This window comes from Phocoena phocoena, chromosome 3 (genome assembly GCF_963924675.1).
Source record: "Phocoena phocoena chromosome 3, mPhoPho1.1, whole genome shotgun sequence".
Classification (NCBI taxonomy): domain Eukaryota; kingdom Metazoa; phylum Chordata; class Mammalia; order Artiodactyla; family Phocoenidae; genus Phocoena; species Phocoena phocoena.
In genome coordinates this window covers 123660840-123684628 of record NC_089221.1, presented here as the reverse complement: position 1 = coordinate 123684628, position 23789 = coordinate 123660840, and the positions used below count along the sequence as shown (strand labels likewise).

General features: G+C 38.2%; 2 protein-coding genes across 15 annotated transcripts in view; one reads left to right on the top strand and one right to left on the bottom strand.

Annotated features, from left to right (window-relative positions):
* The first annotated feature begins 5465 nt into the window (after positions 1-5465).
* GPR151 (G protein-coupled receptor 151) lies at positions 5466-6725 on the top strand. Its single transcript, XM_065875524.1, has one exon. The coding sequence runs from the start codon at positions 5466-5468 to the stop codon at positions 6723-6725; it is 1260 nt and encodes a 419-aa protein (XP_065731596.1).
* Positions 6726-10093: 3368 nt separating this feature from the next.
* Positions 10094-23789, bottom strand: part of TCERG1 (transcription elongation regulator 1) — a 60458-nt gene continuing 46762 nt past the window's right edge. For 12 of the 14 annotated variants that reach the window (XM_065875469.1, XM_065875454.1, XM_065875456.1 and 9 more), the window contains 7 exons: positions 21656-21806; positions 17361-17525; positions 16917-17099; positions 14769-14948; positions 13777-13860; positions 12367-12467; positions 10094-11171 (listed from right to left, as the gene is read on the bottom strand). In XM_065875469.1, the coding sequence (XP_065731541.1) occupies positions 10970-11171; positions 12367-12467; positions 13777-13860; positions 14769-14948; positions 16917-17099; positions 17361-17525; positions 21656-21806 (1066 nt within the window). In that variant the 3' untranslated portion in view covers positions 10094-10969. The remainder of the gene's footprint in view (positions 11172-12366; positions 12468-13776; positions 13861-14768; positions 14949-16916; positions 17100-17360; positions 17526-21655; positions 21807-23789) is intronic. The other 2 variants (XM_065875465.1, XM_065875468.1) reach the window with 1 other exon arrangement.

Here is a 23789-nt window from a genome sequence, read left to right as displayed (position 1 = left end):
AAGAGCTACCTAACCAACAGCAGAAGCAGCAGGGAGAGGGAAGGGGCTGTCTTGTAGGAGCGGCCACTCAGACCCAGCCAGACTTACCCAACACTTTCCTTAGAGATGGAGTGTCACTCAGCTTTGCACCCGCAGCCTGGAACGACACTCCAAGACACTGGACACGAAATACTGGGACAGGTCACTCAGGAAGGCCGCACAGCAAAAGATACTCCACAAAAACAAGGAACTGTGGTCCAGAAAGGAGCACCGTCAGAGGACTGGAGAAAGGAAGCTTCAGCAAAGCAAGACTGTTGTCAAAGAAGGAACCACCAACCGTGTATTACTGACCTTGGGAGTGGGAGCGCAGGGTGGTAAAGTGCGTGCACATCTGAGAGCTCAGTTCTCTACTGCCCACGGAGACGGAACTGAGCATGCTCTACAAGCCAACAAAGTGCAGCTGGTCAAGAAGCCCCACCTGACCCACTCTGCTCCTCCCTGAGCTCCGCCTGCAACCTTCAGAACCTGAAAATCCACAGGTGGAAGGAGGTTACTCTTAGAACCCGAAAGCCAGCCATGCTAACTTCTCTGATGAGAAGCAGCTGTTTACCGGTGTGTTCGCTCCAGGCGCCCCTCGGGCAGGCATCATCAGCTGGTATCCTGCAGCGCAGGCATTGCAACTTCTTGCGTGTTCACCTCTCCAACTACACGGTAACTCCACTAGAAAAGGGACCCTTCTACCACAGTGGGTTCCCAGGGGTTGGCATTGTGTTTGGCCCGGGGGAAGTGGCTCAGCAAATATTCACTGAAAGAAAAATACACGAGATCTGGGTTAGTGCCCCAGGAGCCTGGGTGGGTGAGCCAGGCACATGCCTGCTTGAGGCATTGGAGACAGATACTTCCAGGGGTGGGGTGGCCCGAGAGCGAGAGGAAATCCAGGGATCCCCTTCTTCTCTCTCCACTGATGGATTTAGAGCCCCTATTTCTCTTCCAGGACCCATGGAACATCTCCCCTCCAGAACTCAAGGGTCTAGGGCCTTTGGTTCCCTCCTAGGACCAAGGGATCCCAGACTCTAATTCCACACCCCACACCTGCTTCACATAAGGTCCAAGCTCTGATCCTAGGCCCTCAGCTTCTGTCCTGGACCCAGGCATCATCCAGGCTTCCAATTCCCATTCAGGACTGGGGGACCCAAGGTACCCATTCCCCCTACAGGACTAAGGGATCCCAGACAGCCAGCTCCCACTGTAGACCCAGGAATCCCATATACCTATGTAGCTGGGATCCTCTCTTGGACCCAGGTGTCAGAAGCACCCAGCTCCTCTTAGACCCAGGGTGTTCCAGGTTCCCAACTTACTGCCTAGACCAAGGTATATCAGGTCCCCAGCTCCTGTCCTAGACTCACAATGCCAGGTCCCCAGAAAAGAAGAAAAGAAAAATACGCGGACTTTATATTCCCAGTGCCAAAGGGCTCAATACATGCTTGTTGAAGTTACCAATTTCATAATCGCAATGCTTAGAGAACAGTGAGTATCCCACAACGTCCTTAGTGGGGCAGGACAGCACACAGCTTACGAACACCAGCTCTGGAACCCTGACTTGGGGCTCAGACCCATGGGGGTCTCTATACCAACTCTCTCATCTAATAGCTGTGTGATCTACATTCCCACGGATGAGTTATTCACCTCTTTATGCCCCAGTGTCATCATCTGTAAGAAGGGGATAGTAATAGTATCTCCAGGAGCTATCGTGAAGACTCAGGACATAGAAAGCTTAGCACAGAAGTTGGCACTGAGGACTCACTCAATAAATGATTGTTTTCATTATCTCCCCTTCCCTGGAACTGAGCTATAGGATAAACTTTACCTACTTTACTCTAGTTTAAGTAAACTAGTTTACTCTAGTTTAAGAGCTCACACCCAGCTCTGCTTTTATCCGAAGCCACTTAACAATCTTGGCCACTAATTTGCTTTGCCTGGGTTCTTTTGAGGATTAAGTTGTCTGAGGTCCCTTGTAACTTAAATTAAAAAAAAAAAAAAAACTTTAAGGAGGTCTATGGCTCAGATTTTCCGTTGTTTTGTTACTGTTTCTCAGTTTCCAAGGGTTACCTCTTGGCATCATCACTGTGGGTGGCGTCCCTGTCAGGGAAAGGAAAAGTAGCCTGGAACCCAGCTGAGGTATTTGGATGTGATGGCTGCCCTGCTGCTAGTGTCTTGGCAGGGAAGCGGAGGGGGAAGGCTATGATGAAAGCCCATTTCCAAGCTGGGGAAGCCAGGCAACAGGGGCAGCAAGTTCTGAATCCCAGCATTCTGGGTCTCCCTTCTCCCCACTGCCCTTTCCCACCTAGTACTGTCCTTTGGCTTGGTCCTTCTAGGTCACAATCTCTCCCTGCCTCCATATATATTTTTTAATCACAGTTTCAGAATGGAATATCCCCTCATACTGGAGGCTACTCAGCATTCTAAGAGCAAAAACGTCTGCTCTTTACCTTTTCTCCATCCCAAATAACTTAAAAAAAACCCAACAGTTTTATTGAGGTATGATTTACATACCATAAAAATCATTCGTTTTCAGTGTACAATTCAAGGTTTTCAGTACATTTACAGAGTTCTATAACCATCCCCACGATCCCAATTGAGAACATTTTCCTCACCCCAAAAAAGGTCCTTTGTGCCCATTTGCAGTCACTCCCATTTCCCACCCCTAGCTCCAGGGAAACACTATTCTACTTTCCATCTCTATAGATTTGCCTTTTCTGGACATTTCATATAAATGGAATCTCACAATACGTCATCTTTGTGTCTGGCTTCTTTCCACTGGCATAGTATTTGTGAGGTTCCTCCATGTTGTAGTATTTATTCCTTTATATTGCTAAATAGTAGTCCGTTGTATGAATACATCCGTTTCTTTACCCATTCACCAACTGGTGGATAGTTGAGTTCTTTCCAGCATTTTGGGGTGAGGGTAAGGGGTTGTTTCCAGTATTCATCCCAAACACTCTGAGTCTTTTTTCTGTATTGTACTTCTCCATCCACCTCACCTGTATCATTTTTCCCCAGGATCCCTTCTATCAAATAAGAAAGAGGCAACTCCCCAAAATAAATAAAAATAAGGAAACCTAACAAATGTCCACCACGCATATAATTTAATCCTGTATTTTAGATGAATATGCTATCAAGAAAGATCAAAATAACTTGAATTCATAATGTAAATAAGAAAAATTCATATGATGTAATTCTTCTTTTAGGTTGGCTAAGTTACACTTATCGTTTAAATGGAAATGATGTTAAAACAAAGAGCAGATACAAGCTACATATTACATTTGTCAAATATCTAGATGCACAAGTGCTGATATATCAAAAGACAAACAGAAACTTGGATTGGTTAATGAGGGTTGCCAAAGGAGAGAATTTCTTTTTGCTACAAGCACATAGTCTCATTTTGATTTTTATATCTAATGATAATCCAGGAAGAAAACTCAAAAATGCATTTCCAATTCTCAAATGGTTCAGAAAACAATACGTATGTTTATGTGTGTATATATATGTAAGTGTGTGTGTGTGTGTGTGTGTGCAAACTGTTAATAATTAGAAAATCAGAATGAAGTATATAGGATAATTCTTTGTACTATTCTTGCTTTTTTTCCCCTATAAGTTTGCAATTATTTCAAAACAAAAAGTTAGAATCAAACTTTCATGCTGTTAAAACCTCCTTGAATCATTTAGCTTTTTGTCTTCTGTATCTTCAGGAGACTTGAGCATGCCAAGTTTATAAGCCCTAATGTAAAGTAGTATTTGTTTTCTGGTCCTGAACTCATCTCTTTCACATACATCAGGTAGGACTGGCTCTGCTGTAGCCTGTAATTCACAAAACATTCATTTGCTCTAAGTAGTACTCAACGTGTTTCTCTGCATACTGTCCCCCCTCACCGTTTGCCTTCCTAGAAGATGGTGTGGGCCTCTTCACCCTCAAAAGGGGTCCTATTGAGGCTTAAGGATATTTCATTGTCCACAGCACTAACTGGGGGTTACCGTGAATGGCTGGGACAAGACATTACCCCCGTTTACTGTTTCATAGATAGAGCTACTTCCTACAGGGAAAGGGAAAGAAAACAGAAAAGGTAACCCAGCACCACGGACAGCTTTCCTAATATTCACTACGTTTTTATTGAGTCAATACTTATTTGTTGAGTTCCGGGTCTTTGGGGAGATTTTAAATGTAATCCTTAGTTTCCAGAGAAAAACTGGTGAAAGCAGTTAGAACCAGAGCTCAGTCGTCAGACTCTGAGCTCAGCACACTTTCCATTATATGACACTAAGCATTTCTGATTCAGCACAGAGTAGGACACAAATCCTTTCAATTCCACAAACCCTTTTCCCTGAACAATTCCAGCTCCTCTGACCTCCTCCAGAGTATCCTTCCACTGCCCATTATAAAATTTCAAGACTGGTTCTAGAATCATTTTATCCAAGAAGTTTTTCTTTTCCCAACTTTAAAATGTCATTTTCTTTAAAATCTCATAAATGTCTTCTGCATAGAAATTATTTTCCTTTTATTTCACTTGTCAGTAAATCCTTTAGGAATTCTCTCTGAAAAGAAGCCTAATTCATCATTTGGTTGCTTTAATCACCATCACTTGTTTAAAAGTCTTATTAGTATGTAAACTCGTTCTAACGCAATGCTCCGAAATACCTCTAAGAAATTCGCTATAGACTAAACTTAAGAGTCATCCATAATTAGATTTTAATAGGACTTCTCACCAGCAGCTTTTTTTCATTATCTAGCTCTGTGTGTTTGATTTCAGCCAGCCGTTGACGGGGCTGAAGTGGTGGTGAGGGTTTGGTAAAAGAAGAGGAAGCTCATCCCTGCAGAGGGGAGGGGAAAAGCAGTGTTGGTTCTTCCTTTAAAAGTGTGGTTCCCCCAACCCGCATCATCATCATCCCCTGGGAACTTGTTAGAAATGCACATTTTAGGGCCCTCCCCCAGACCCGCTGGATCAAGCCACGCAGGTGATTCTAATACGTGCCTGAGTGCAAAGGACTTGGTTATTCAGATGCGGTGTTTGCTGTATTACGGACGGAGGTCTAGCTTTAGAAACAGCTAGTTGAAAATAATTGCCTTAACTGGCTCTAGTGACCCCCCCCAGGAACATAACTCACTTACATGTATGTTCTCCTCATTTATCATTGATGGGTATATTGGGGAGTTTTTTACTCCAAAGAGCTGACAATCTGATATTAGACTTGCTAATGAGCAGCAACCATGCTCTCCTGCTGCTTGTCACTCAGTGCAGGCAAGAGCTAGCACACACAGCAGAGAAGAGTCAAACTTCTTCCACAGCCTGCTCTCAGGAAATAAGCAAGAGGAGGGTCCAGAGGTGTCAGTTGACACTGACGATGACGTATTTACTTCCTACACAAAAGAGCCAAGGCAGAAAGACAAATAGAAGCTAACTTCAGCAAGTAGAAGCTGGATGGAAAGGGGTATGCTGACAGCTGCCTTGGCAGACTCCAACTCCAGCACCATGAACGGGTCCTTTGCTCACCTCCACTTTGCCGGTGGGTACCTGCCCTCTGACTCCAAGGACTGGAGGACCATAGTCCCAGCTCTCTTGGTGGCTGTCTGCCTGGTGGGCTTCGTGGGGAATCTGTGTGTGATTGGCATCCTCCTCCACAGTGCTTGGAAAGGAAAGCCATCCATGATCCACTCCCTGATTCTGAATCTCAGCCTGGCTGATCTCTCTCTCCTGATGTTTTCTGCACCTGTGCGAGCTACAGCATACTCCAAAGGTGTTTGGGATCTAGGCTGGTTTGTCTGCAAGTCCTCTGACTGGTTCATCCACACATGCATGGCAGCCAAGAGCCTGACAATCGTTGCAGTGGCCAAAGTATGCTTCATGTATGCTTGTGACCCAGCCAAGCAAGAAAATATCCACAACTGCACCATCTGGTCAGTGCTGGCAGCTATCTGGGCTGTGGCCAGCCTGCTACCCCTGCCAGAATGGTTCTTTAGCACCACCAGGCATCACGCAGGTGTGGAAATGTGCCTCATGGATGTACCCGCTATGGCCGAAGAGTTCATGTCAACGTTTGGTAAGCTCTACCCTCTCCTGGTATTTTGCTTTCCGTTACTCTTTGCCGGCTTTTATTTCTGGAGAGCTTATGGCCAATGTCAGAAACGAGGAACTAAGTCTCAAAATCTTCGAAGCCAGATGCACTCAAAGCAACTCACAGTGATGTTGCTGAGCATTGCCATCACCTCCGCTATTCTGTGGCTCCCTGAATGGATAGCGTGGCTGTGGATGTGGCATCTGAAGGCCGGAGGCCCGGCCCCACCGCAAGGTTTTATAGCCCTGTCTCAAGTCCTAATGTTTTCCATCTCTTCAGCAAATCCTCTCATTTTTCTAGTGATGTCAGAGGAGTTCAAGGAAGGCTTAAAAGGCTTATGGAAATGGATGATAACCAAAAAACATCCAACTGCTTCAGAGTCTCAGGAAACACCCGCTGGTAACTCACAGGTCCTTCGTGACAATGTTCCATCTCCAGAATCCCCATCATCCATACCAGAGAGAGAGAAAACTGGCTCTCCCTCATCCAGCAAAGAGAAGGCTGAGAAGGCAGAGATTCCCATTCTCCCTGATGTAGAGCAGTTTTGGCATGAGAGAGACACAGTCCCTTGTGTACAGGACAATGACCCTATCCCCTGGGAACACGAAGATCAAGAGACAGGAGATGGTGATAAATAGTTTCAAAGCAAAACAAATTGCGATTACTGTTATTTATTTGTAATGCTGCTAATCAGTATTGTTGACTTTGCCGTAAGAAACATAATAAAATTACCATTAGGAATTACAAAAATGCTTCGCAGTCTGCATTTCCAAAATGTGCAATTTGGTAAGTAGGACACCGTATTAGAATAACTATGTTATAACCTGGTTATCCAAAGAACTGTGTTTGAAGATGCTTCTGTCACAAGTGATTAGAAAGGCCAGCTGTTTTGTCACTTGTCCACAATGGCTGTTTTACTGGGTAGTCCTTAGGACCAGCCACGTACTGGCTGGAGTGCAGCTTATCTGTCAAAGTTTCAATCTCTTTACGTTTAGTTTCTTCCTGAACCTGCTAACTCTACCTTCACCTATCGAACCTTATTGCACATAACCAGAGCTCAAAATCTACTTCTACTTGAGATTTTTAACACATAAATTTTAATGAGTTATCTTCATTTGCTTAAGAAATATTCATTTACTTGATGAAAATCCATACAGAATTTCCATGACTGAAGGTTGAAGAATAAGGAACATCACCTTATTCCAATTCTGCACTAATTTCAAACCATGGCTTATTTTGGCTAAGTTTAAGTAAATTCAGACTTTGCCTTATACTAAAATCTGCTTCACTGATCTTTTTAAAGCACCTCTGTGAGTCTTCAGTTTCTAAGTCTGGGGATTTTAGCAGCCTATCATGATATTCTATATTCTGATTTTGAGAAAGAACTTAAAAAACACCCTTAATTCTCTTCCCAATTAACTCCTCTTCCAAAGAGTAGCATGAGACAATCTTCTACAAGCTGAAATCAATGTTTCTCCCCAAATCTTCTTTCTCTCAAGATAAACTATAAGCTATGTTATGGTTAACCATACCATTATGGTTAATGATAAAGGTATTAATTGGTGAATGTAACCCTCAAATATAAAGATGGTCATCTTTTTTGTTGAATGAGCATTAAACATAGCCCTAACACTGAACATGAACCGTGCCCAACTTTTAAAATACCTCAGGGTTTTTAAGTTACAAAGACTATCAAGAGTAACCCAAGGTGGGGTGGGGGTAGGGAGTGGGGGAAAAGAGAGAGAGGAAGAAAGGGAGGGAGGAAGAGAGAAAGAGTTAGCATGGAAAAGAGAAAATTCAATGGACATAAGACAGAGAATCTGGCTAATAGAAAACAAGGCAATGCAGAAAAAGCAATAAAATTAAATTCTGTGTTCCAAAACGTATTACCAGTATAATTTGAATAACAAGCAATAACTGTTCAATTTACAGCATGGTAAAGCATACCCCATAAAGCAATGATGATGATAACATTTCTTCCCCTATTAAATATAATAAAGACATTTATCCATGATTCTTGGTTACTCTAATGGAATTCTGGGATATTGTCACTGAGGGGTTCTCTCTGAAAAAAAAACAAAAAAAACTGCATTTAGGGCAAGCAGTGGAGGAAATATAAAAATATGCTGTGGATGGAATTTTTTTTATGTACAGTCTGTGGGTTTTTTGGTTTATACTTTATAAATGGTCATGATTTGCTTTTTTAACACAGAAGGTTAAGGATTTTTGCCTTGGTTCATAACATATTTCATTTTAAGGCTCACAAGAGCACATACAGTTAATCCAAGTACCTAAAATACTATCTTGTGAGACACTAGTTATATAATTGGATTACCTTTAAAACTGTGATGAACTATTTGAATTAAAGATTTCTATGTTCATTATCTATAGTAAATGCAGGATGTAAGCTTTCACTGTGTGACATTTTAACTTGTAAACAAATAAAAACAATTATGTTTTACTTCAGATAGTTTTGGAGACTTAAAGCTGTCTTTGTTTTGAATGCTGCTTTCGAAATCATCATTGCACAAGGGGGCTTTACAGGGATGTCAGACCTTAACACTTGCACAGGTATCAGCGCGCCAACGAACCATGTATTTTTAAAGAGCTTGCTGATAAGCTCCAGATCAAAATGAAGATATTGAAACACAATGTAATTACAATGACCCTGTCATTAAGAACCTAATAGGGGGTAGGGGGGATAAATTAAGAGTTTGGGATTAATATACACACACTACTGTATATAAAACAGATAAACAACAAGGGCCTACTGTATAGCACAGGAAACTATACTCAATATCTTATAAGGTTAAATAAGGGAAAAGAACCTGAAAAAGTATATACATATGTATAACTGAATCACTCTGCTGTAACCTGAAACTAACATGACACTGTAAATCAACTATACTTCAATTAAAAAAAAAAGAACCTAATATACAAAGTCCTCACTCCCTTTAAGAAATCTGCATAGAAAAGTTTGATTTACACCTTACGTGAAACATTAATTCCAAATACTTTAAAGCAAAAGTAGGAAATTAAAATAGGTATCACCAAACCATTTTCTTCACACTTTTCTATGGTGAGAAATGGAACATAGTGAGTATGCAAACAATATATGTGGAATTCAGAATAACAAAATAAAGCATTCTAGAAACTTCACCTTTGTAGGACAGTCCTATTCTATAATAGTTGTGTTCCTTTGGGCACGCATTTTGTTTCACTTCTGACAAGCTTCAAAATCACTCAATGGATTTATTAAAAAAAAATCCTGTTAATTACCAATTTTATAGGTTAGACTTTAGTCAGATAACCCACTCCAGGTTTCTACATTTAGAACTCACATCATTTCTGTGGTGCTTCATCATATATTTAAGCTAAGCACTAAGTCACAGAGATGTGACTGTATTTTTGTATGTGTGTGATGCATGTCTGGGTCTGTATGCATACAACAAATACAAATACCGTTGTCGCTTTTTTTAGGTTTTGTTGCAATCACAGCAGGTGTGAGGTAACAGGGAAAACAATTTATCCTGTTTACATATTTTTCTTAAACATTTTATTTATGTGGTAACTCAAACTAGAAATCTATGAAGGAATGAAATAGAGGGATCTTTTTAAACTGGGGAGGTAAAGCTAGAAAGAGCAATTGGGAATCAAAGGTAAGTTTCACGGTATGATGTGCATGACACATTGAAAGGAGCCCAAAAAGGCATTCATCATCAATATGTTAATATAAAAGACAAAAACAAGAAAACAGACAGACAGAAATCAGCACCTTCTTGCTATGAAGCAGTAAGATACTGCTGAGAGACTGAGCACCAGAATGGTTCTTCAAACTCCTTCCCTTTTATGATGCAGGCAACTTATTATATTCAAGCCTTTTAAAATGATGAGATTTTCAAAATTTAAACTTTCTTTGTGCCAAATTACATTTGCTGCTGCTTTTAAGAACAGGTTTAAAAGAAGTATTTATAAATTATATAACAATAATCATATACAATCCATGTATATAAAAAGGGTTGGTTTATTGTAGTTCAAATACATAAACTGAACATTCAAACATCTTAAAATTAAACTTTAGAAACAAAAATTTAACATTCAAATAGGAGTACAGTTTACAGGGAACACCCAAGAAAGGTAATTTGTTGTCTAATCCAGAATATTGATAAAGATCACTTAATGGTGAATAAAATGTTTTTAACCAGCAGTCCTAGTCTGGTCAACATGTTAGTTATGACCGTGGTTCCATACCTGAGAAGAAATTACTAAATAAATCTTCTCTTAGGCTAAACAACAAGACTTGGCCTATAATTCAAAGGGGATAATCAAAGCACATAAGTGAACAAATAAAACTAAAGTGTTCTTTAGAGACAAAGGTAAAAGTATGTCCATTTTAATAATCTTAGCCTCTGGAAGATAAGAATTCAATTTTCAGTGTTTTGTCTTTTACCCGCTTTAAAAAACAAAATCAAAACAAAACAAACCCCAACTTAGGTTTTTTTGGAGTCTGTGGTATCTGCATCTTGCAAGTTCAAACCACAAATGCTCTTACGTCTTGCATGTATTATAACACTGCTAGAAAGAACGTCACCAAAAGTCACTGACTTCCACACCTCATAAAAGGATAATTTTTTAGCTTCAAGATTTTAGATTTACTAGAGACAGCCTATATTTGAGTATGCAAGTCAGTCATGCCACACAAAGAAAAGCATAAATATTTCCAAAGTGTTCTCTGTTCAGAAACTGTTCACGGATGCTTCTCCTTCTGTTCATCAGATGGTTTTGCAATAGTTTGACTAATGCACATACATGTAAAAACCTGAAAATTGGCTCATGCAAGCGTTTTGAATTAACAGACACCCCTGTGGAAGAGTATTCAGAATTATTTTGTTGATCGTCTTGTGGGCTCTGATGCTGTGGGAGGTGGGGGTGGACCCCGGCGATCCAGGTCATCCACATATGCCACAATCAGTTTGCGCCTCTCCTCTGGCACACAGTCTAGTACTAGATACCGTTTGTCATTCTGCAAAATTTTTTCTACATCTTTCAGGTGCTGATCAGATTCCTGGATTAGCTTTTTGGATCTGAAATAAGAAAAGAAGTCCAAGAATTACTGACTGCTGTTCATAGGTCTTTCAGAAATGAGCTGGAAATGTCCATCTAGTTCCTAATTGTGTTTCCATTTTTTTTTTTTTTTTTTTTTTTTTAAGAAAAATTCACTGCAGTGGTCACCTTTGTAAGTCGCCTCAGCAAAGACTCCAAGGAGTGAAAGGGCCTCAGAAACTGAATTACCCTCCCACCCCTACTGGTGGTCCCTCCAGATCAGGGCTGAGGGTGGGTGGGTAAATCTTGCCCGTGCTGTACCTGTTCTGTGGATGAACAGAGGACTTCAGTCTGCGGGGCTGCCAATCCCAGCATCTTTCACAAGCTTTCACTTTCACATCTTTCACTAAATTAACTATAAAAATGTAGAAAGAAGTCTTACTTCACATCTAATTTAAAAGCCCAAGCTGATGCAAAACATTAAGGATCCTGACCAAAAAATCCAATCACAAAATACCTAAAAACCACACCCTCAGCACTATCTATCCTCCCGTGCACATACCCTTCATTAAGATATTTCAAATTTTTCTCTTAAAAGAAGAAAAGCTGGAGCATGAAACAAAAATGGTTTCCTGCACACTGACTGCTAAGCAATGTAAAGCTGCTCTCCCGATGACAACCTGCTGGGGGTGGGGAACTACTGGGTATGTTACAGAGAAGATTTGTTTTAAAGCTCTGATTTTATAATTTAAAGTTTTAATTTAAAAGTAGCCAGCAAACTGCTTTCCTCTGAGAAAAAATGTTTTTGCTGAGCTCAAATAAGATGATTTCAAGCTTTAGAATGAACACTGAATAGTCTTCAGAGGAGGCAAAGATAACTGATAGTGAAAGTTTTTTTTTTTAAGTCTCTTCATGAAATACAATTCTTATAATATTTGGAAATATTTCTAAAAAAGCAGTGAAGTGAAAACAAAAGTATGTTTAAAAACTGGATGGGTGGGTAACACAAAATAAGAATTAACATCTGGGCCCTTTCTTTGAAAAAAAAGAGAAAAAAGAAAGAAAAAAGGTAAGGGTAGATATGGGCTGTATTCAATCTTTGATAAAGTTGCCTTCTTCTTATTCCTAAAAATTAATAATGTCAACATGTGTGTGAATGCAAAGTATGCTTTGGCCATCAGAGTAAGGACTAGTAAAGACAATGACTGCTGATATGAAACATTTCACTGCACACACCTATATGTTATAAATTTGGTCTCTTTCAAAAGCGTCCTGAAGTCAGCTTTGGCTGTGATGTATTTGTCTCTGATGTATTCTTCAAACTCTCTTTGTTTTTTCTGCAAAAAGACAATAAGATTAGGGGGGAAAATTCTACTAATTCCAAAATTAGTATCAATTATTTATTAAACAAGTAACCTGTAAGTCACGACATAAAATAATTCAAAAGAGAAAGGAAATAAGGTATGTTTTATCCATGTAACATTCATTAAAAAGGAAAATCTGCAGTGTACATTTTTAAGGGAAAAAGCAAGAATGAGAAACCATATAATATATTAGTAGTAGCTAAAACTTCAGGGCTTGCTATGTGCTACACTGTGCTGAGGGTTTTATAAGATATCTCCTTTACCCTTCATAACAACCTCAAGGGGTAGACACTCTTAAAAATAAGGAAATTAAGGGTTAAATGTGCATTCCTAAAGACTGTATTTATATCTTCAAGCACAAAAATAATGTGGCATAATTTATAAGATAATGCGCAGAACTTTTAAAGTTCAACTGAGCGTTTAGCTCAGTAAGGGAGCTTGGTAAGGGAATAGCAAAGTATAAACTCTGAGCTTTAAAAAAAAAAAAGACCTTATTATCAATTCTAAAAATCAGAAAAGTTAGAGACTGAGACTGGTTCTCTCAGCTATCCGTCTACCACTCTTTTCCAACCACGTATATTTTGTGGTCCACACATCTAAAATTCCACCTAATGGAGTAGGAGGGGGAAGAATATTAGATCATGGGCTATTTGGACTCTAGACCTAGAGAAACCAACCAGGACAGAATGATGGGAAGAAGGAACATATGAAGGCTGAGGGACAAAATGGACTGGAATAAGCTACACTTTCCTTGACATCATTCACTATTTCAGACCCTTGGTGAGTTCCTCTCCTACACAGGAGCCAGAGTGCACCAGAAGAGAGCTCAGCTTCTACAAACCTCACACATCTGAGGTTCCCCTACTCCAAAGTCTCTGGAGCATATAAGAACTAGAAATCATGTTATGTTTTTCTGCTAGCGTGGCTGTAAGAGTCAAGCACTTTGATAGCCTGGTACCAACTGCCAGGCTGAATAATATCTATCTAGTGGGACCTGGCTATACAATAAATAAAAACTATAGCTTCATTAGTCTCTTAGAAGATCCCAAAACACAGGCTTAACCCCAAGGATTAAATTTTTAAAGTTCCTCTTGTGCTGTCTTGTTAATATACTGTACAAGAAAGAAAATATAAACTTGAAATTCAGATTTATTTCTCATACACTTAAAAGTTATTCCCTTAAAACCATCAACTTCATTTCAGTCAAGATATTAATGCTGCTGATTAAGCACCCAATTAATATTTATAAACTGAAAGTAAATCTCAGACAAAATTTTCTTACCCTGTCACTGGAGGAGAACTTAATGCACCGAGGATCTTCCTTAATGATTTTTTTTACTTCTTTCCACGTGGATGTTAAGGTAATCTTTGAAAGACAAGTGAATAAAAAACATAAATAGAACTCACTTTTATCGAGGGGATCAAACTGCAGCACATATGGTACATAACATTACACTGACCTGCAATCTCTTGTAATGCCCAAGCATAACTGGACTAAGTTAGGGACAGGGAAGCAGCTTTAATGCAATTTCTTTTTGTTGGCTTGCCACAAGAGTTATGTTCATGGCCATACTTTCAAGATGACCTAAGACAATCACGTGCAAACCCTGTATCTCCATGGGCAACATCGTAACTTCTGAAGAAACCATCACCAAAGAGAGATCAGATAAATAGGAGCAAAACCTGAACAAAGGGTACAAACTGCCAAACAAGAGGGCCACGGTACCAAATTGAAAATGGAGCAAAAGAAGGAATCTATTAACTCTATCATCAGGAAGCATCAATGATCACACACAGCTAAGGACATATGGAATTACTAAGGGAGCAGATATGAACTTAAAAACTGCAAAAGGAAGTAACTTCTGAACAGTGAAAGTACCATCAACATTTTATTTAAGCAAACGAACAAAAAAATCAGAGGGGCTTCCCTGGTGGCGCAATGGTTGGGAGTCCGCCTGCCGATGCAGGGGATGCGGGTTCTTGCCCCGGTCCGGGAGGATCCCACATGCCGCGGAGCGGCTGGGCCCGTGAGTCATGGCCGCTGGGCCTGCGCGTCCGGAGCCTGTGCTCCGCAACGGGAAAGGCCACAACAGAGAGAGGCCCACGTACGGCAAAAAAAAAAAAAAAAAAATCAGAGAAGAAAGTGTCATAAAACCCATGAACTCCAGTAATGGGTCTAAAGAGAATGACATTAAAAGTCATATCAATGTTTTACTTTGGGAATTATTAACAAAGATTCACCTAGATTAAAGTAGAAAAGTAAGAGCCGCTTACTGCAGAAGTTTCATCCAAAAGTTGCCTAAAGTGCTCCCTCTTCTTTTTGGTAAGTGCTTCTATGTGTTCATTAAAAAGCTTCTCTTTCTCCTCTCTTTCCAACAAGGATCCAGATTCCCAGCGGTGATCTTTCCGAAGAGTCCTCCGAGTATCAGACCAGGACACATCTGAAGAACGTACCTAAAAATAGAGAATGGTATCTATCACCAAATAGACTTACCTTTTCATTATTTCATCAATAAAAGACTCATTTATTTGGTTTAGGAACAATACACTTAATAAAAGAAGTTTCTGATGACTCCATCTTAGTCAAGCAGTCACTGAACATCTACTTCTTTAAGCCAGAAATCTCACCTCCCAGAGCTCACCTAAGTTATGTAGTATGGGTTTAGAGGTGGCAAGGATGAAGAGAAGATATCTCCCATCAACCTTGGTCCCTAAGAACTTTAAGTACCTAGGTACCTACTGAACATCTTACCAACTTCTGTTAGTAGTAGAAATGGATATAAATAAAAGAGGAAATATACCATCTCAGAGCACAAGCAGCTCACCAGATAAAAAAATTTTTTCTTGAGTTCAATCTGGGACTTAACAACATTTATCAAGCACCTAAAACCATGTCAGGTGAACACTGAACTTGGCACTGGGAATACTAAATAAATAACACAGTTATGTCTTCCTTCAAAGGGCTTACTTTTTGTAGGGAAGATAAAGAACTGCACTAACATGTAATAAGTGCTGCAAAGGCATAATGCTGAGCACAAGTTTGGTAAATGGCAACAGTGAGATCAAATCTGCCCAGATGGGTCACGATCAGCCTTACAGAGTTACTTGAGTGTGCTCCTCAAGAATGACAAAGTTTGCCACTGTGGTGGGAAATTTAAAAGCATTATAGGGCTTCCCTGGTGGCGCATTGTTTGAGAGTCTGCCTGCCAATGCAGGGAACACGGGTTCGTGCCCCGGTCTGGGAGGATCCCACATGCCACGGAGCGGCTGGGCCCGTGAGCCATGGCCGCTAAGCCTGCGCGTCCGGAGCCTGTGCTCCGCAATGGGAGAGGCCACAACAGTGAGAGGCCCGCGTACTGCAAAAAAAAATAATAATAATAAAAAAAATAAAAACACTGTAGGTGGAGGGATTGGCATGTGTAATGATAGCATTCATTAAACTAAGTATGGTTCATTAAAGGTAAGTTCAGCAAGGCTACAGCTTAGGGGGCAAGAGAGGAAACCAGAGGATAAGGTAATATGAAGGTAGGGAGTCAAGGAATGAACAGTTTCTTATATTATGCTAAGGAGACTGAATTTGAAATGTAGGGAACTTCCAGAAGTAGGGAGGACCTTTACCTTCTTCAAGTAACAGGGAGAGTGACAAAATCATCAGATTTGCTTTTTACAAAGACTTCTGTGATTGCAATAAAGAGGATGAATTTGGGGGAAGCAGAGGCAGAGACAGAAAACAAGAAACAACTGTAATTGCCCAGAGAACAGAAAAAAGTCATTGAAAACAGATCAGCAGAAGCAAGGGAAGAAATCAGAAGAAGCAACAGGAGTGATGAGAAGAGCTTTCTTGAAAGAAAGAAAAGAAACAGTAGGAGAGACAGTGACGAAGAGAAGAGGAAAAAAACAAATAGAACAGCAGAGTGGTCTGGGGGCATTCGGTGTAGGGACAAAAAACCCTACCTACCTCAAGAACCCTGGATAATACAGGAGGATTTTCAAAAAAAAATCCCAGGGGTCAGTAAACCTCCAGTCCTACATTCCATACCGTCTACATGTACAATAACTGATCATCACAATGATGACCCAAATCATCTAAAGATGAACTCATGTTCAGCACACTTTATTACTATGACATGCAAGTGTGTGATGATTTAAGATGACTTCATCAAGGATAATTTTTTAAAAAGCTTTGAGACTAAAAGACTATGAATTTTTATACAAAACATCAAACCTCTGAAAATTTTAAATAACTAGGGTTTTCCTATTCTAATGGTGTTAATACCAAGTACTCAATTTTAAAATACTTCATAGGTAACTTACTAAATTATATCTGAGTCAATTTAAAGAATATTAAAATGTCCACTAATAAGGTAATGTAATAGATTTCTAACATCCAGTACTTCAGAGAAAAAAGCAAAAGAGTAATACCATATCAGACAGAAGAGCCTTGAAATTCTGGATAGCTTCTTCTCGTTTGTGCTGTTCTCTCTCTCGATCTATTTCTTTTGTTTGTTCTGAACGAGCCTTCTGCACCTCTCTTTCTCTTTCTCGGAGGCTTGCCTCAATGCGGGCCTGCCTTTCAAGCTCCTTTTCTTTTTCTGAGTCTAAATTCTGTAAAAGTGAAATTACATTAACCTTCTTACTAACTCCATCAAAATATGCCTCTACAGAATAACTAGTTGGCCAAATACAAAATTTCAAACCTAGTTTTTAACCAATATACCTAAATACTCATTTCAAAGTCAACTACTAGAGAGTATTAGGAATACCAACAAGAAAAATTCTAAACCCAAAGCAGTAGCAAATGGCTTTACACTGCAATTAAGAGTTTTACTATTCCATGGTTACTATATGAGTAAACACAATGGTTACCTTGGCTATTTTTTCAATGTACTGTTTGAAAAGGTCTTCTCTCATTGATGAACTATCCACTGCTTTGTAACGTGGATCACTTTCTACTTTGTCTTTTACTTTGCTCCATCGAGACTGACTGTCCAAGTGATGATTAGATAATAGTTCAAAGAAATCTGATTTTATCTGTATTTCAAAACAGGTGTGAGGTGGGAGGAAAACAATATGCCATAAGAAATTCCTCATATATAAATGTTTACAACTAGAAAAAAAGTTCACTTACCTTAAAGATGAGAATAACTTTTTTAATGCAGTTAGAGCAGAATTTTAGTAAAAAAGAATATCAGAATTGCTCTTTTATGAGAAATATAAAAATCAATACACATATAGGCTCTCATTTAAAATCTACCAAATTCAAAATAAATCATATCCTTCAATGAAATTATTCAAATATAGAAATAACTTTTTTAGGTTGTTTATAACTTCTGATCTCAGAACTGTCATGTTTTTATGAAGAATATGAATTTGCCGTAAGATTCAGGCTTATGAACTAATGGCAAAAATACTTTAACATCAAGATAGCAAGAATATTTTAAAAAGCAGATGAATAAAACTGTTTGTTAAAACTAACAGGGGAATTTAGAAACAGTTGAGCACAAAAAGCAAGTTTTATTCATTACAAATCTGAAACTATACTGTCAAATGTGTAAAAACAAACAAAAAATAAACTTTTATATTTTGGTTTTAAAAAAGCAATGTTTTTACCTTTATATATAAGAAAATTATAGAATTTCTATGGTCATAATTAGTCATTTCTAAAAAAAACACTATATTCAGATTTCCTGTGCTCTTTAGCCATTAAACATGTATGCCTTCACCAGAATATAAGTGTCAATGAAATTAACGTTCTTAACAAATCAAGTACCAAGTTAGTAACATTATACTAAAGGTATTAAATATTAACCTTTTAGTGTCAACGTATACAATACTTAGAACGTCTCTTCCAAATTGTTAAAACTGGAAAAATTTGTTAGAATTGTTAAAAATTTTACTTTAATAAGAGAAGAAAAGAATAAACAAGGCATTTGTTTTTATGCACTTTGAGGACCTCTTCTAAAATTCAGTCTCATTTAAATTATTATGTACTGCTACCAGGGAAGACACCCGAGGTAGCTAAAGTCATTTCAACAGAGGATTCTGACCAGGTCAAGAACCTCTCCTCCCCATAGGAATTAAACATGCTGCCTTCCTACCTGACCAAGGGAATGAGAAATTAGAAATGGAATCAGAATTTCTGTGTGGGCACAAAATAAATGAATCATTCCTTCTGCCTATTCCAACCCTCTCACTTCTCGCTGTAACCTCATTTCTCCTAATAGAGGATTAAAAGGGAGGTAGATGTCCTTTCTAGAAAACACTTGTAAGGTTATAAAAAACAGAGCTTCTGCATTAGAGAACTTTTTAAAATATGAGCTATTCAGCTGTGGATTTCTCCACTCACCTAACTTGGCTCTTGACTGTTAGGATTAATGAGAAATAACTCATAAGCCCAATATTTCAAGATGGCAATAAAGAAACTATACTTGAGGTAGCGATGTAACACAACTTTTCTGTTCATCTGTCTAACTTTGTATCTGACACAATGAACACCAAATTCCCAGATGCATGGGATAACTAGAAGGCAAAATTTATGTTAAATAAAACATGTAAGCTGCATCAAATAGGAATCTTTCTAAGCCATAAGAATTCACATTAACTTAAAAATATTTCAAACATTAGACATGAAGCCTATAAATAATTATCATATAGTTTAAAAAATATATGATGTATAAACAAAGTGAACTTTAAATAAAATTTAACTTCTTTCACTGTGGATATTACCATGACAGGCTACAAATGGCTTACTGAAGCTTTTTTTTTTTGAAGCTGCTTTTTATATGAGAAGAATTATTTAACAACTGCATAAATGTCAATTTCCATTAGCAACAATTCAAGGTCCTACTGTCCCTATTTTCTTCTCTCCAAAAATGGAAGTACCTTACCAACTAAGCTGTTTAGTTAAAAAGGGAGAAATAGTTTCCTCAGCCAAATGTACTGAAACAAAAATTGCTCAGCAGCTAATTCAAAAGAGAGGGAAGAGAGAAAAATGCCAACTTCATAAGAGGATTAACGCCATTATATGCAACTTCAAATCTGTTGTTCCAAAAAATAAATTATTTGAAACACAATTTAATAAAAATTGGTTATAATAATAATAATAAATTATAATCAAATAAACAAAAACTAGAGGGTAGCTACTTTGGTAAACAAAATAATCCAGTAAAACAGCTTTGGGGGCATTTTTTATAAAACTACCAGTGAAAAGCTACATGAAAATGATGATTGCACCCTTTAGCTCGAAAATGCCTACTAAAGGGAAAAAAGGATTTCACCAAAAGTCAATGCCCTTCACAGGTTTTTGACGCAGCAAGTAATTACCTTTAAATTTTTACTATTCGGCTATTGATTCAATTGTCTCAATGTTACAAAGGCCAGTTAGGAATCTTAAGAACAAAGAAACTCCAATATACCAGTTTATTATTCAATTACACACAGCTAAAATGCCATTTTTAAAAAACGTACTGCCAATATATTTCATAAGAATAAATACACAGTGAAAGTCATGAAATGATAAAACTTCACTAACCAGATACTTCTCAAAATGTAAGTATAAAAAGTACATTTAAACCTTTATAAAGATTTCTGCTTTCATAAGTTAGTAATTGATTTTGCATTCTTTAAACTGGCTGAGAAAGTTTTACTTTGGTAATTTCCTTTTTTTTCAATGTAATAGTACAAAGATAAACCTTTAATTTAGAGAATTCAAATTTTACAATCAAAAGAAAGTAAAGCTGAATATATTAAGTTCATTTAGATGCAATGTTTATTTAATTTCTTATTTTAATTAACACATCCTGGGCACAACTCTCATTACTTCATAAGGAAAAAGACTAAAAAAAAAGGAATGTACCGGAACTGTGGGAGGCTAAAGTGACCACACAGAGAGATATCAATTCTTTCCTCACTAGAGAATCCCATAATACTTTGCACAGCAGTGATTGACAGCTGTCAGACCAAACTGATTGACAGGCCACACAGCACAAAACTGTAAAGTCTATCCACTTGTTATAAAACAGAATACATAAAATAATTACCAAAAAAAGTGTTCAGAAAGAGAACATTAGTTACAAATGCAAAGAGAAAAACATTCCATTTATTTAAAAGCAATCATACAGTATCAATCATTTATTTACTTGGTTTTCTTTAAAAAAAAAAGGTTCTTACTAAAAGTCAAAAGTAGCAAACAATTCATTGACATGATTCTAATTCAACAGTCAAAATGTTTATGCAGAACTCAACCGTGCACATTTCCTCTGAGAAGCATAATCATTTACCAAAGACAGTCAACAGTGAAATAATTCTCGAAAAATCTACCTTGAAGCATAATAAACCAGATAATCAGGAAATTTCAGTTATTTCTGACAAAAGTTATTTCACCTAATACTGTTGCTATTTTCAATGAAAGAGGCTTCCTCCCAATAAGAGTGGTGTTACTTCCATAACAACATTTCTTAATAAGAATCTGTAATATTTTAACTTTCTAGAATAAGAGGCAATTTTAAATGTCAAGAATGATAAAGCTTCAGAGGTTCTTTTTCTCTATTCACAAAGCACACAGGGTCACTAAGGAGACTGGCTGCATGTTTTGATGGTTTACGCACCACTGGTGCCACCTCCCTACCAGTCTGCCTCCTCAGTGGTGAGCTCCTCTCCACTCCTGACACCACTATCAAATGACATTTGGAATTCATTAATCTTTAATAGCTGACCTTTAATTCTGATAAGCAATAATTCATATGTAAGCTATGTTTACTAAAAGATTAGAAAGTCACCAAAATGCTATTTTTTAGAGGGCAAAAAATATAAAGAAGCTTTTTGAAAAACTTAAATGTTACTACCTATAAAGAACCTTGAAATCTTAGCAGGCAGGCACCAGTGAATAGATAGGCCTAATAACCACTTCTGGGTTTATTGGGCATCCTAGTATTAATAAAATTTAAAGAAAACCTATGCAGCTTAGCGACACTACTAAAATGTATGCATCATTGAAGTGAAGTGATAATATAAACAACTGTAAAAGTTAACTTAAAAAGCTAAACAATAAATGTGGGTCCTGTTATGTATGCCCATGAATGAGATTAGAAACGCAGCACCAGTTCAGTCCCTTCCCACTCACACTCCCATCAATCACACCACTGGAACTAAAACCATCTTACCTTCTCACCTCTGGTCTTCGAATCTTCTTTCTCTTTCTTCCTTGCAGCTGCCACAAATTCATTAAACAAGGCTTCTCGATCTTTCATCTTTTCAATTGCTTTGAATCTTGAATCTTTAGCATGCTTGGCTGCAAATTCACTAAAAGTAGCTCTGTAACAAAATGGCAAGTGTGCTAACTTTGGTAGAGCTTTTTCTACTTGTAGAAAGGTATAGCAGACGATACCATCTTCCCAGTAAGAATATGTGCCAACAAGACAATGAGTCCCAAATCTGCCTACAGAAAGGAGTGAAAGGGCTAAAGAGTGAAAATGTGGTTAGAGATCTGTATACTATCAGCATAGTGTTAGGGGGATAGACATCTGAGAGCAAAGAATTTGTGTACTTCAAGAGACTTAAAGGGTCCATCTATTTCCACCCTAAGATGAGGCTGAGTTCTTGCTTCCATTCATGGTGGAGTAACTCTTATTGAATTAGCTCTCCTTCCATAAGCAACTATAAATCCAGACAAAATATATGAGGCAATTGATTTCAAGCAGTGGACAACAGGTAGAGTAAGACTGAGGTAAGAAGCCCCGTGGCACTGTGCCTCAGGACAATTTCCCAAAATGCAAAGAGGTAGAGTCCAGGCAGAGTACAGTGGTCCCAATGAGCTAGAAGCAGCAGAGATCAGAGTTTCAGTGCTAAAATGGCAGAGGAATAAGCTATAGAAAAAGGGTACTACCCCAGAAGAATACCATTTCGAAATCCCTCATGAATAAGTAGATAGCCAAGGCCAAGCTATAAGACAGCAGAAAGACCACTCCCGGTACCAAACTGCTACATGCTTAAGAGCAAAAAAGAGATACCAGACACTGAGTAGTGCTGGAAAAAGAACAATATTAAGACAACAAAGCCCACAAAAGATCCACAAGGGAGACAAAGTCGGAAGTCTGACAAAAACTCCTTCCATTTTCTGAGATCCATACTAACAAAGCATAAACTCAAACCTAAACTTAAAGTGACTGGCCTGTAACTGGCCTGCTAAAATAAGAATACACACTCTTGAGAGAAAGATAACAGATTCAAGTCTCTACCTATTATCCACAATTTCCAATATTCAATTAAAAATCACTAAACATACAAAGAAACATGGGATCCATATGGAAAAATATTTTTAAGCCAATAGAAATTATCCCAGGATGCCCAGATGTTGTTTTAGGTACAGACAAATCCTTTAAAATTATTATAATTGGGCTTCCCTGGTGGCGCAGTGGTTGAGAGTCCGCCTGCCGATGCAGGGGACGCAGGTTCGTGCCCCTGGACCAGGAGGATCCCACATGCCGCGGAGCGGCTGGGCCCGTGAGCCACGGCCGCTGAGCCTGCGCATCCAGAGCCTGTGCTCCGCAACGGGAGAGGCCACAACAGTGAGAGGCCCGTGTACCACAAAAAAAAAAAAACAAAAAAAAAACTATTATAATTATACTGGAAGAATTAAAAAATATGTTCAAAGACATGATCTTAATGGATGAACAATTAGGGAGTTCCAGCAGAGATATGGAAAATTAAGGTCTATGAGGGCTAATGAAACTAAGTATTAAAAAAGTTTCTTCATGAATAAAAGGCATTTATAATGCTTTCATATATTTCACCTTACATAATAAGAATTCACTCTTATAATAAACACTCCCATATTTAGCACATTTTTAGAGGTGAAGAATAAAGCTTACTTTCCCCTATAAAACTACTTATCTCAATTCAAAAATAAAACACCTCCGCTTAGGTATTAACACAAAGATTAAATTACTACTTTAATTATCAAGAAAAAACTGGCTGGTTAACTTTAGAATTTAGAGTTTAAAACATCAACTGAAGAACAGGCGTACTACTCACTGCTAACATTTGCTATTTTTAAGCTTTGCTAACCAAAGCCAGATTCTAACAATCTTTTTATATGCAACTGGTATTACTCAAAATATCTAACTTCATTAATTCAATGTTTTTAACAAAAGGATACATTGCAAAACTGGGTATGTAACCACACATATACATACAATGGATATGTAACCATAATAAAATTATATGGTAAAATAAAAATGCATACCCCAGAAAAGGGATAATATGTACTCCATTAAATCTATTTTCTTTTCATGATAA

Coding starts and splice junctions, on each gene's coding strand:
- GPR151 (XM_065875524.1), top strand. CDS start 5,466: ATGCTGACAGCTGCCTTGGCAGACTCCAACTCCAGCACCATGAACGGG.